General features: G+C 35.3%; 1 protein-coding gene and 1 long non-coding RNA gene across 2 annotated transcripts in view; both read right to left on the bottom strand.

The window, feature by feature from the left end:
- The window catches only part of LOC107753288 (uncharacterized), a 4,306-nt gene extending 2,460 nt beyond the window's left edge, over window positions 1–1,846 (bottom strand). The window contains exons 1-2 of the long non-coding RNA XR_001641452.1: window positions 1,653–1,846; window positions 963–1,057 (exon numbers count right to left, since the gene is read on the bottom strand). This is a non-coding gene — a long non-coding RNA (uncharacterized LOC107753288). The remainder of the gene's footprint in view (window positions 1–962; window positions 1,058–1,652) is intronic.
- Window positions 1,847–6,299: 4,453 nt separating this feature from the next.
- Window positions 6,300–14,887, bottom strand: part of LOC107753275 (cadherin-12-like) — a 148,043-nt gene continuing 139,455 nt past the window's right edge. The window contains exons 11-12 of the mRNA XM_016569405.1: window positions 13,643–13,889; window positions 6,300–6,828 (exon numbers count right to left, since the gene is read on the bottom strand). Of these exons, the coding sequence (XP_016424891.1) occupies window positions 6,300–6,828; window positions 13,643–13,889 (776 nt within the window). The remainder of the gene's footprint in view (window positions 6,829–13,642; window positions 13,890–14,887) is intronic.

Genomic DNA, 14,887 nt, shown 5'->3' with positions numbered 1-14,887 from the left:
TTTTTTTTTTTGAAAAGCAAGACAAAACAGTAAAAAGCACATTTTGGCTTTTTAATTTATGCAATGGTAAAAAAATGTTTGGCAAAATACATGGGGGAAAAAACTCGAAAAACTGTGTTCGGTATTCGGCCCAGTGTTTAATTTTGTTCGGTTTCGGCTTCGGCCAAGAATTTTCATTTCGGTGCATCCCTTTTTCAAACCATTGCTTTAAGGCTAAAATACGAGCTCTATCCATAATATTGCTTTCTCTAGAGAAAAAGTGGTTTCATCTGAATCAGAAAAGGAACAAATCAAGCACCATTTACAAGACGTTAATTTATTGACTAGAGTGGTGTGGATTACTTATGGATTGTGTTTTTATCAGCTGTTTGGACTCATTCTGACGGCACCCATTCACTGCATGAGGATCCATTGATCCATGACATGGTGATGTTTGTTTAAACTAAGCATTATCATCTCCTGTGACCTCTCAGACTCTTACTGTCAATAAAATGGCAAAAAGTCCAGTAAGAATCATAAAGACTCAAAATTCCACAATTCTCTCCCCATTTTCTAGTTCTAATTTTTAAATTGCCCTCTTCAGCTATCAAAGAAAATCATCCTACACTGAAACTCCTACAGCGTTTGAGATGCTGTTTTAAAATTGATGTGCTGTACTACTGAAATAGCCTGTGAAGTATGGCATGCATAAAGGAAATTATAACGTTTACCTAATAATAAAGAAACTGTCAGAAAATGCACCTCCTTTCCTTAAGCACGTTAAAGCATGTCATGTTTACTCTTAAGTCCCGAGTGCAAAACGATCAACAGGGAATCATTTATTCATAGTGCACTTTAGACTCTAAAGCCTCTCCTTGATAAATGGAAATACGCTGATTCCTTTTGTTACCTTTCATTTTAACCTGCCATTTTTTCCTTTCAGGATTATAGTATAATAGTATTGCATTTATTTATATATTTACCTTTTCACAGAGAACAGCAAGATTTCAAAGTGTATCCTTGCAGTCATTTTCCTTGGGAAAAAAACTGGCTTCAGATTCAACATCCTCGGTTTTACCTTAAAAAACAAGTACCAGCTGTATTTATTCCTTTAAAAGGTTAGAATGTTTTCAGAGTCGGTAAAGAAAGTTGAAATGCATCAAATACAAGTTTTATCCCCTCATTAAAGGCAAAGTGTGTAATTTATGTGTCAGCAAAAATAAAAATTAAAATCAAATCAAACCAAGAATGGTTTATTTTTAGCTGTAAACCTACACACTTTATTTGAAATCACAAAGGAAATGTATAATCTATAATATCCTCATAAGAACCAGCATGATCAAGAACATATTGTACAACAAACACTAAATGTAGCTCAATATGAATCATATCATCGTACAAACAAACATGATTCCCATAAAGGTGTGTTTTGTCAATCAAATCCTGAATCACTGCTGATGTTTTCAGAAAACACTACAATAATAAAAAAAAATAACTCGCTTCCCATATATTTTTGCAATGAACATTGACTTTATCAGTTATAGTACGATATTAACAATGTACAGGTAGGCCTACATGACTAAAAATATGGTAACGCCATGGTACGTTGATATGTCAAGTGTTTTCGTGTACTGTTTTGATAGATGATAGTGATTTGGTCGAAAACTGTTTACCTACTGTATAGAGTCGTGCCGGTGTCAAACTTCATGAACACCTTCCTCATCATCGATGCCAGACGATGTATTTTAGGCTTTGTTTTCAATGGATTGTAAGTTAATATCCACGTTATGCAGCGCTCTCCTTCTTTCTTTGGCCTAAAGCACCCCGCGTTTTGCTGGACGACAAACCGCTTTCAAACGATTCAGTGTATGAGAGTTGACTGAATTATTCGTTGTGTGAGAGAGCTGTTCGAATGAGTCATTGAGTGAATGAGCTATTCATATGATTCAGTACATTCTCAGCGAGTGAGCTGTTCAAACTGTTCGATTCTCGAATGAATGATTCAAATGAATCGCGAACCGATTTAGTTTGTTTTGTTTTGCTAACCGTTTTTGATCAATATACTACAGTGCCTACTCAAAAAAAAAAAAAAAGAGTTTCAATGCAGGAATTCTGATTCGGTAGCCGTTCTACTACAGATAATGACTTGATCACATACTTTACAATAGAGTTACATTATACATGTACCGGTATTTACTTACTGTAATAAGAAGCTACCACACAATGCCACTAGGGACACTGGCAGGCTAGAAATGTAACTGACAGTAATCTAATTTATAGCATTAAAAGGGCAATAGGAAAGGTGTGAATAAAATCCGACAGCTGCTTGGATCATTGTCTATTCTGCAAATATGTGATCCTGTAATAAAACCAATATATTTTCTTTGACTGGTCACAGGGCACCTAGTTCCCTGAGCAAGACGCCTGTTATCGAGCTGGGAAGTGACAAGGTTATGACCTTTTCTGCAGGGTAACACTCCCTGCCACATATATTAATGGTAATAGATGTGTTACCTGACACTTCAAGATAAAAATGTATGTTTAGACATTGACCTGCTTCTGTTGCAGCCCAGCAGTATGAAGCACATTGATATATTATGGTGTTTCACCTTCCATTATCGTGACTAAATATGAGTTGAGAGAGGCAGGGTGAGCATGACCAAAATCTATAGCACTGTAAAGGTGTAAATCACAATAGGATTAGTTTTGCTAGAAATACAACAACAACAAAAAGCTTATGTATTAAAGAATATGCATGTAGTAGTATATGTAGTGATGCTATCTTTGTGTAATGGAATTAATTTAAATACTTTACTAATTAAACATCATCTCATTTCATTAGTTTAGCTTTTTGTTTGGAGGCTGTCACAAATTAAAAAGATAATTAATACTGATAAAGTTATCTTTAGTGTGATTCACTGTACTGTATATATTTTAAAAAAAATAATCCAAGGCATGGCTTTTTTTATGTATTGTTTTTAAATGTCTTAAATGAACGTAAATGTGCCATTATTGCAGCAATCACTTGATTTCTTAATCAACTTTCTGTTTATTTACATGGTCTTAAATTGTATTTAAAGTTCCCCATCTCATGTTTTCTTTGAGAAATGTACAGTTTACGGAAAACAACGTGTTTGTACTCATTCATTGCATGTGAAACACAACAAGAACATTTTAAGATGAACAAATCAACTCATTATGGCATCACACAAGAAGTTACTAAATGTGACAGAATCAATGATGAAAATAAAATTGGCTAGCAGGCAAACAAAACAATCATATTAATTATTCATACCCCAGTGCATGCTGGGAAAAACACAAATGAGACCATTAGTGTAGGCCTACAGTATTTGAACTCAGAAAAATGCATTAATCAAACTCACCTGCTATGCTTGTTGGTTCAGCCTAAAATTAATTGTAGAAAATGTGCATCAGGATGTTGGGTCATGTCAAAGTTACAAGCGAGAGCAGTTTGTCCTTACAAATGTAGTTTAAAAATCCAATATTTGTAGATTATGGCATGTGCATTGAAGCTCATTCTAAGTAGATTCTGGATATGAAGCATGAAGAGCATTACAAGCAAAGGAGAAAAAGAGAAAGAGAGATTGGATAACACGATTAAGTATTTTCAGAGCGTGACTTTAACGAGATTTGAACATAATGTACCTCAAATGGGATGAAATTAAAATTCCCTTTACCTTAACACAGAGGCACATGACACACAGTCACACATAACCATCCGCCCCCTGTGCAGCCCAGATACACGAGGACTTAAATACCCTAGAGAAAGGGAGTCAGAATGAGTGTCTGAGCGTCACACACAGGACAGGATGGCATACGGTGTCTGGCAAAGAGTGAAAACAAAAACAAAGTTCAAGGGAAGGTCTTAGTGCCAACCTTCAATACTTTCACTTTGAATCACATGAATAAAATTATTTTTTTATCTTTAATTTGTTACATAAAGAAAAGGGAAACTATTTTAGGACCTTTAAGATTACTTGCATTGTGACATTTTTTTTATGATAATTATGCACATATAGATTAATTGCATACATTTAGATTTTTAAATGTATAAACATTTTATATTTTACATTTATATTTATATATGTGTAAATACTTAAAATATATATATTTTTTTGCATCACAATAATACAAATTTAGTCTTTTAGAGAACTTTAAGAAATATGTGCTGTAGTCATTAAATATTCACCCTTTTATCTCCAAAACTTACCTGTTTTCAGTCATTAGATGTGATTATTGTGATACGTTAATGTTAGTTTTCCTCACTTGCAAAATGTAAATGAAAGTGTCTGCTAAATGATTAAACGTAAATCTGAAAAATCCTCTGTCTTTTATTGTACATAAACTTACTGTACATTATCTATCCACAACATCTGAAGTGTTTCCTGCCATCTAATGAGCTCCGGAGCTCATGGAGAGAGTCATTAAGCAAATTAGTAATGACAGACTCATTTGCATATTCATAGAGTGCCCTAGATCATGCCTCGAGGCAAAGTAATACAAAAGCAACAAGTAGCTACAGAGAGTCACCATTGACTTGCCTGCATGATGATGTTTGATTTGGACGCAGAGGGTTTCACAGCAGTCTGAGTTCATGTCCCATGAATGATGGATTGAATGGTACATTATGAGCACATTTTAATTAGCTCTAGCAAAAAAAAGAAAAAATTGTGCCCCAAAGGGTGAAAGCACCAAAAGATCTGTTTACTGTTGACTCTGCTATTCAACTTTAAATGTGTTAACTCTATAAGTTGTAGATTGTTTGAAATGGTATAACTCGTCCCAGATTATATGCAAGAATGAATAAATATATATACAGTATATATATATATATATATATATATATTTATTCATTCTTGCATATAATCTGGGATACATATATCAATTTGCACAGAGACAGCAATTAATAATAAAATAATAATAATAATAATAATAATAATAATAATGTGCATGTGTGTGCCTTTTATACTCACCCTCCTTTCATTGATTGGCAGTGTGTGATTCAAGAAATCTCCATCCCACTCAGCAGACACCAAAGATAAGATCAAAGATCAAAGAGTATATTTGATAACCCATCTCATTTTCAGCAGCCTCACTGTGCTCGGACTGATACATCAGCATATCACTAGCTCAATCAGACCTATAGTTTAACATGGTGAAATTAAGGCATTGGTGATGGGCCTAAATAGAAACTGTTGTCTTTTTGATCTTTGGTTTCTACACTCTTACAAATAAAGGCTCCAAAAGTGTCATGCCATAGAAGAACCATTTTTGGTTCCTCAAAGAACCTTTAAGTAAACAGTTCTTAAAAGAACCACTTTTCATAATGTGAAGAACATTACTAATCTAAAGATTTTTTTTCTTTTTTACAAGTATAAATAATATTTTGTGCAGTGGAAAAGTTATATGAATGTTAAAGGGTCTTCATCGAATCATCACTGAAAAAAAAGGACTTTGCACACAAACCCAGAGCATGTTCAAGCAGTGATTTTTTTTTCTCCAAGTGGTGTTTATTTAAGAAAACTGTGTTTATTACAGGACTCAACTGTAATAGCTCATGTTTAGCCCTAAAGTTGATTTTTTTACAACAAGTACAAGTCTATACAAGTTCCTCTTGGGACTACAACGTCCATGTCCTCGCGAGGAGCAAATAATTATGAAAATCCTTGTGTCTTCAAAAAAATAAGAAATTCATATTCGATTTGAAATCATGATAAATAGATAAATACATAACAAAACGTTACAACCCGTCTCAACAGTCTCACAAATAAATAAATAGAATCATAAATAACATTCAAAAAATATCTTTGGCCAAACAAGGCCCATGTAGACATTTCCTCCTCAAAACTCTTTCCACTGAAGCTTGAAATCCAGGTCATGGTCAGCTTCGGTTAGCGACGCCATTCATCCTTAAGAAGGGTGACGAAACAAAGCTAAACCATAAAAACAAGAATAACAAACCAACTCCATTGAGGCACTTTTTGAGGATGTCAGAAACATTTTGCATCTTCCATGTGGATCTTTTTTTCATGAAAAGGAAAGCTGAATAAATATGACCAAAAACCTCCAACATTCATTTACAGATAATCCAAAGGCTGCATTTGATTCTGACTTCCTTTATCCTCGCGTCTTGAGCATGAAATCAAGGCAAACTAAAAACCTCAAAAAGAAAAAGGTGAAAAAGAACAACTACAAAATAATATAATGAAATCTGGTAAAAGAAAAGAAAATGTCAAAGTTAAATACACATCTATGTTTGTTTCAAACTTAGTGTAAAAAAAAGAAAAAAGAAAAAACCATCAGTGTTTGTTTTCAGTGGTGGTGCTGGATGTTACGTCTGATTGGCTCTCTGATCGTTCTCCGAATATCCCTGCGAGGGTTTTGAAGCGAGGCCCCCACTCGTTGAGGTAATCGTAGTCCTCCTCTGTTTCACCCTTTACAGACTCTATAGAGCTTAAACTCTCAGCCACCGAGCCCTCGCCCTCGTAGGCATACGTGGCCAGCGAGTCGTACGGCGGGGCCGAAGTGTCACCATCGTGTTCTTGCAATCGCAGACTGATGAAGTTGCTGATGTCTGCACTGTTTTGCGAGGCTACTGGCCGCCGTGGACACAAACCCAACTCTGGCTTAACATCTCGGCGAAACATATTTTCCTTGATGACTTTGGGGTTGCGGAGGGTGCCCATGTCGAAGGCGTGCGTATCCTCCTCGCCCCCGCCTTCATCGTCATAATGGATGACGTTGTCACGGATGTCCTCTTTGGACGTCATGAGAGTCTCTTTCTTCTTCTGCCGCCGAACCCCAACATAGAGGACCACAATCACTGCAGGAAATACACGAGCAGAACAGAAAGGAAAGATTAGCATCTTTTTATAACTCTCATACACATTCAAAAAGTAAATCAAATCTGACAACAATGATAAATCATATCACATCATTTTAGTCCTCTGCTTTTCAAGCTGATCAAGCCAATGCATGTGACAGGGGGAAAAAACACAGGCGATTAGTTTGTTTTAATTAGAAGGTGGGTTTTCTGTTCCTATAGCCTCTGTATTGAGCATTGTGTTTTTTTCCCATTCATTTTTTTATGAGTGACTCAAATCGTCCTCGTTATGCTGTCTGTACAATCAGGGACTGAGGCAGGCAGAAAAACAGCAGAAGCCAGTGGAAACACACTTCTCGTTCAATCAAGGAGACAACCCCCTCATTTGTCAGAGTTTTCCATGATTGGCAAACAGCTCCTGACTGCAGTCATCATTTAGAGACAGAATGAGAGCTGCAGCAGTAATGTGTACCCTCCATCTGATGGACTCTCTCACCCATCATGTGTGACTATTTCACTCCTCTCGTGTTATTAATTTGTTATTGACTGGCCACAGAAGATCCTCAGCTATAGATAGATAGAAAGATAGAAATAGAATGAAAAAAAGAAAGAATGACAATGAAAAATAGAACAATAAAGTGATAGACAGAAAAACAGAATCATAGAACGATAAATAGAACGATAGATAGAAATAGAATGATAAAAAGAAAAACAATGAAAAATGGAACGATAAAAGGATAGACAGATCAATAGAATGACAGAATGATAGATAGAAAGATAGATATATACAAAGAGAATGATAAAAAGAAAGAAAAACTGCGAAAAATAGAACAATGAAAGGATAGACAGATCAATAGATAGATAGATAGATAGATAGATAGATAGATGATAGATGATAGATAGATAGATAGATAGATGGATAGAAAAGATGATAGACAACAATAAAATGATAGAATAATAGATAGAATGATAGAACAAACGAACAGTAGATAGATAGATAGATAGATAGATAGAAATAAAATGATAAAAATAAAGAAAAACAACGAAAAATAGAACAATAAAAGGACAGAATAGAACGACAGACAGACAGACGATAGATAGATAGATAGATAGATAGATAGAAAAGATGATAGACAACAATAAAATGATAGAATAATAGATAGAATGATAGAACAAACGAACAGTAGATGATAGATAGATAGATAGATAGATTTCTCTATTAACTCTATTTCAGTTAGTATGTGACGTTAGAAGGCAGTTGCTCACTCACTAGGTTTTGGAAACGAGCCGTGATCAACACTTACTGTACTGTGTCACACTGTGCTGCAATGGAGATGTAGAGAGATTTTTATAGATTCAGGAGGTGTCTAAGTCCATAGGCTAACACATGTATATGTTTATTAGTTTGCAGCAAATCAGAGGAAACTGCTAGAAAACAAATATCAAGGTTGTTTATACAGTATATGCTCCAACAGTCTACTCTAGATGAGTGTCTGTGAGATGACATCGCCCCCAAGTGACAAATATTTGCACTGCAGCTCTCAACCATTCAAACATGTCAGACATGTAGCCTATTTTGTGAGTTCATGTTTGGGATTTGACTGGCATACGCAGAAGATGGGTTCGAGATTGATAAGCCCTCATCCTCGGGACGCTGATCTCTCGCTCTGTCTGCCATGACTGCATCCGTGGAGTGGGAAATGGGTCAGTCTGACAAATGGAGCACTGATACTGGCTAATCTCCAGCGCGACAATGTGTTCTCTCTCTGTGCTGTTTGTGATCCTGGCTGGCACCTTCAGCAAGGACGCAGTGATGCTGTGAGAGGTGCTTGCCGGTATCTCGCAGAAGCGGGAGCTGAGAGACAGGTCAGTCTTCAGAGCACTGCAGCAGTCTCTTAAATACAAGCTCTCATGTTATTGAAAAAGACAGATTGACTGTTTTTCACTGTGGTGTGAAGACTAGTTTAGTGCAGATGTCAAATAGACATCAAAATGACAGGTGTTTTAGGACTAAAATTCATTTTACAACTGGAAGTAGTGTAGGTATTAAAGGTATAGTCCACACAAAAATGAACATTCTGTCATCATTTACTCCCCCTCATGTCATTCCAAATTCTTTGAGTTTTTTTTTTTTTTTTCCTTTGGTAGAACGATAGAAAGAAGATATTTTGAAGAATGTTGGTAATCAAACAATTTTAGTTCCCATTGATTTCCAATGGTTGGACAAAACAAAAAATACAATGGAAGTTAATGGGAACCCAAACTAATTGGTTATCAATATTCTTTAGAATGTCTTTCGTGTTCCGCAAAAAAAAAAAAAATAAATAAATAAAAAAATTGCATACAGGTTTGAAACTACATGAGGGATGAAGGTAAGTAAATGATGACAGAATTTACATTTTTGTGGGTGAATTATCACTTTAATATGAAAACACATTTTAAGTTTACATCTTGCAATTCTGTTTTTTATTATTATTTTAATTTTTAAATTTAATTTTTGTTTTTGTTTCTGTCACGGAATAAAAAATACAAAAGGTAATTGTGATGTTTTATCTCACAGTTCTGACATTTCACTCCCTCAAAATTGCAAGTATAAACTTGCAATTCTGAGTTTATATCTCAAAAAGACAGTATAAGTTATTATAATCCGTAATTATGTCCCCACTGGATGCAACGAATGCGTCGTTTATAATGGGTTTTAATGTTTTTATCTCGTCGCTCCGGCCGGGATACGCCATCACAGTATGGTAAGTGGCGTAACATTTCCGTCACACACTTGAGGTATTCGGCCAATCACAACGCACTAGATAGCTGGCCAATCAGAGCACACCTCGCTTTTCAGACCGATGAGCTTTGTAAAAATCGACGCGTTTCAGAAAGGCGGGGCATAGAGGAGAAACAATAATGTACAGTATGTGGAAAATAATGTGTTTTTTTAACCTTAAACTGCATAAACACATTTCATTACACAAAATACACAAAATAATGTTCTTTTTTAGCAACATCATATGACCCCTTTAATTTCATATTGTCTTTAACTTGGCCAGTGTCAAAAATAACTAATCAGCTCTAGGTGCTAAAGGTGACTAATTGTCTTCCAAAATATCTCCTTCTGTTAAAATAATGCATTTCTGTTTTCTTTCAACGATAATGGCTACAGCAGGAAGGCCTAAATTGCATTTGAGGTCTCAGTCTGACCCTTTTTCTTGTGTGATTCAACTTAATTTGCTCTTCTTTGAAAAAAAGGAGTCGGCCTACTTCCACTGTAGGCGTATTGCTGAGGGATAAACAAAGGAAATGAGCTGAAATTTGATGGAGAAGGTGGACAGAATGCTAACCTGAAATAGCAGTGAAGGTATGGGAATGGAAATAGTAACATCTAACCAATTTAAAACGTTAGAGCTCATTAACATGTTGAGCATCATGAAATGGGTAAACTTGAGTGAATCAGAAGACAAAATATTATTAGAGAAATAAGAAAAGACATGATTATCACAATAGGAACAGAAGTAAGCAGACGTTTCATCAATGCAAGAAATACTGTAGATGTGGAGGATTAAAGGGTTAGTTCACCCACAAATGAAAATTAGGCTGCGTTTTACTCACCCCCAAGGCATCCTAGGTGTATATGACTTTCTTCTTTCAGACGAATCCAGTCAGAGTTATATTAAAATTGTCTTTGATCTTTCAAGCTGTTTAATGCCACTCAGCGGGTGTTGCATTGCTTCAGTCCAAAATAACTTAAATAAAAATCGCCCATCCATAAAAAAAGTGTCTCACACGGCTCCGGGGGCCTTCTGTAGCGAATCGATGCGTTTTTGTAAGAAAAAAGTGAAAGTGACGTGACATGTGGTAGCTTGCGCCAACAGTTGTACACAGAAGCAGTTCAGGGAGCATGACATATGAGGTTGGCATTGCGCATGCGCCGGTGAGTCTCGTGAAAACCGAGTGAGTGCAAGCTAGATTCAAGTGATTATTACGTTTTGAATATGGATATTTTTTTTACAAAAACGCATCGACTCACTACAGAAGGCCTTTGTTCACCCCCCGGAGCTGTTTGAGACACTTTTTTTTATGGATGGGCGATTTTTATTTAAGTTCTTTTGGACTGAAGCAATGCAACACCCGCTGAGTGGCATTAAACAGCTTGAAAGATCTAATGATACAAAAATTGTTTATTTAAAAAATGTTGTTGTCATAATATAATATAATATAATATAATATAATATAATATAATATAATATAATATAATTACAGTTCAAATTATAAGGGGCCAGTAAGCTATTTATTTATTTATACTCCGCAAAGGTACATTAAACATACTAAACATGACAGTAAACAACACTGTAACATTTATAATGTTGCATAAGATTTCTATCTCAAAATAAATGATGCTTTAACATTTTTTATTCATCAATGAAAAAAAACAACAATTGTCACCGTTTCTACAAAAATATTAAGCAGCACAACTGTTTTTAATATTGATAATAAGAAGAAATATTTATTGAGCATCATATTATAATGATTTCTGAATGATCATGTGACACTGAAGTAATGGTTGCTGAAAATTCAGCTTTACTATCACAGGAATAAATTACATTTTAAAATATAGAGAATATAAAATAGTTATTTTATATTGCAATAATGTTTTACAATATTACTTTTTTTTTTATCAATTTTCTTTTTTAATAAATCTGCAAAAATGTCAACAATTCTGTGTTTTTCTGTCAATATGGGGTGCTGTGTGTACATTAATGAGGAAAAAAAATTAACTTAAATGATTTTAGCAAATGGCTGCAATATAACAAAGAGTGAAAAATTTAAGGGGGTCTGAATACTTTCCGTACCCACTGTATATATATACAAGAATATAGATGACCTCTGGTATACTGCAAGGTCAAAGCTTTGACCTTTGTCTACTTTTTGCTCCGGCTCATGGATGATCTGCATGACGTAATTTTCATGTTTTATCTTGTGTCAATGAGGTGGACGTACACATCATTTGAGAATTAAAAGCTGCAGTGTACTGCATGTTGAGATCTGTGTCTGAGGTTCATTTGAGGACAGCCGAGTGCTAACCTCATTTTGTTGAGCATGCTCTTACTTAATGACGAGCCAGCCCACACAAATTACCATGGAAACGAGGCCATAAAAATCTCCACTTCATTCCTCACCCCTCCACCTCAACTTCCCGCACATCCCGTATGCAAATGAACTGGTTTTATAACTCCAGAGATTTCCCCGTCTAGACCTCGGGGGTTAAGTTAACATTGAGAGTAATTCAGCCTGCGATCTGATGCTAATGACACTCAGAGATTTAGAGCTTTTACTATGACGTTGATGGGCAAAGACAAGGCTCGTTTAAACCTGTGCTTATTCGTTTTATCCAACTATCCTCCTCCTTCCCTGTCTAGAACGGCCAATAAACAGGCACTTAATTAACAAGTGTGTTGTAATTAAACCACCCCAGAAAGTTTCAGAGCAGCCTATGTATCTTCTATCTAAAAAAAGCATGAATCCATACAGTCCAAGAACAGCCTAAAGCCAGCTGAAACAAAGTATTCATGAAATTGAAATATATGTTATAAATGCACATTCATTTCCATCATGGATTAAAAATAAGACTTTTTTTCCTCACAATTCTGATTTTTTTATTCTTTGCAATTCTCTCTTAAACTTACAGTTGCGAGATATAAACTCATAATTATGACTTTCTCAAAAGATAAAAAGTCACAATTTCCTTTTTTTTTTTTTTTTTTTGTATTTTGGAATTCCAAGACAAAAGTCAGAATTGCGAGATATAAACAGAATTCTGAGAGGAAAACAATGTCAGAAGTGTGTGATATAAACTCAGAATTCCTAGAAAAATTGTCAAAATTATGAGATGTAAACACAGAATTCTGAGAAAACAAATCTAAATCACAAGATGTAAACTTACAATTATGAGTTTATAATTTACAATTGTGAGATATAAACTCGCAAGTTTTTTTTTTTTTTGTATTCCATGGCAGAAGCAAGCTTCCATACTTTCCCTTTTTACAGAAGAACAAAATCTACTTCTTTCTCAAACATTTCCCTCAAACCAAATGAATCTTTCTTGTACTTTTCATTATCCAATCAATATTTTCTTTTCTTTATTATATACTTTCATTTCAAAATATGCCATGCTGTAGAAATAAAATCAATTGCGAATGTGTTTCATGACTAAGTTCAAGGTAAGTGTGTAATTTCAGAACCACTTTAATCACAAAATAATTGTGATGTTCTACATTACCTATAATAGTATGTATGCTATGCTCAGTATGCACATTTTCTGCATGCACACAATACCCAGATGACCTCTAGTACTGCATATGTCAAAAGATACAACACAGATACAACACAGCTCACACTGTACTGAATGTACAGAATACTGTATCCCATAATGCAATGCACTCAACATGACCTTCCATGTCTTTGGCGGTGGAAAAACTAGAAGATTTATTTTTTAAATGATAAGTGATTGCCAAGGTCATGTGACAAATGTAGTGAGGTCATGTGAGAACAATGTGGCATACTAGAGTTTTTGTGAATTAATGCGTTCTGTTTCACTTACTCTTTTCTAAAATAGTAGGCTGTGTACAGTATATACTGTACAGTATTTAGTATGTAAGCAAGTGTTTCATTCCAAAAATAGCCATTTAATAAAAGGCTTTTGAAATGTGATTCAGAAGTCTATGCTGGACACTATCACTGTCTGTTTAATTTTCGTGCAAAATAAGGTTCCGGTGGCTTTTGATTTGCAATATGCATTTTCACTCCAAATAGAACTGGGATTGTAGTATGACGATGCACACCAGAATAGCGATCAGGGCTCCGGTACTGAGGCCCACAGGGAGGAAAATGGCTTCAGCGCTGCACGTTAATAAAGATCCATCGGTGTCACAGCCGCACACACGGATGGTGAGGGTGCCGGTGCTGCTCAAAGTCTGGAGGCCACCGTCTTCAATCACCACAGGAAGGTGGTAGATCTCCTGAGAGCGCCGTTTGAAGCCGCCACGCAAGGTCACGACTCCGGCAGTGTTATCTGAGTAAAGAAAAAAAAAAAGACTGACATTTTTAGACGTGACATGCCAAAAGTGAGGGTACCGGTGCTGCTCAAAGTCTGGAGGCCACCGTCTTCAATCACCACAGGAAGGTGGTAGATCTCCTGAGAGCGCCGTTTGAAGCCGCCACGCAAGGTCACGACTCCGGCAGTGTTATCTGAGTAAAGAAAAAAAAAAAAGACTGACATTTTTAGACGTGACATGCCAAAAAAATGTTTGTCCTTATTTAACTTTTTGATATATTTATATTTATTCATTTGTTTATATTTAGATTTCAATATAATAGAATTATATTTAAATATATTAAGCAACACGGCAAGCTTAATGTTGTTATGCTATGTTACGTTAATAAAAATTGTATAACAAGAGATCAAATTATATCGAAAATAATTGTAAATATTGTTAATATATTTTATATTTTTAAAAATGCTTCTAAAATGTTATATTTATTAGACAGTTGGAATTTATTAGACAGCAACATGGAAAGCATTTTCCTTTTAAAATATGACTTTACACATTTACTTTACACATTCAGTATTACTTTACACATATTTCCTTTTTATTACTTTGTGCATGTAGCGATTAAAATGTGCATATGTGGATCAGGTGACACGCGTGCATTAATTGACGTCTAGACACAGAATAGCTTATATTAATTTTGCCAAGCAACAACTTTGTGACGGTACCTTGTTAACTCTGCAGACACCGGTTGAAAAGCATTTGTTTCAGTGTAATGACGCACATTTGCGAATTTTTCAAATCGTGTACACGTTAATGAATTGCACTGGGCCTTGTCCGTTGGTAGTTGTGTGTGTGGGACGTGAAATGCTGTGAACTGCGAAAATGAAGTCTCAAAATCCAAATGAACCGAACAAGATCGACTCGAACTAGACGTCAATTAATGCACGCGTGTCACCTGATCCACATATGCATGGATTACTTTTTGCATGAGCAATTTATGATATATTAATGCAGAACA

Source organism: Sinocyclocheilus rhinocerous, unplaced genomic scaffold, assembly GCF_001515625.1.
Source record: "Sinocyclocheilus rhinocerous isolate Xijiao unplaced genomic scaffold, SAMN03320098_v1.1 scaffold411, whole genome shotgun sequence".
Taxonomy (NCBI): Eukaryota; Metazoa; Chordata; class Actinopteri; order Cypriniformes; family Cyprinidae; genus Sinocyclocheilus; species Sinocyclocheilus rhinocerous.
Note: the sequence above shows the minus strand (reverse complement) of the source record. Positions and strands in the feature narration are given on the sequence as shown.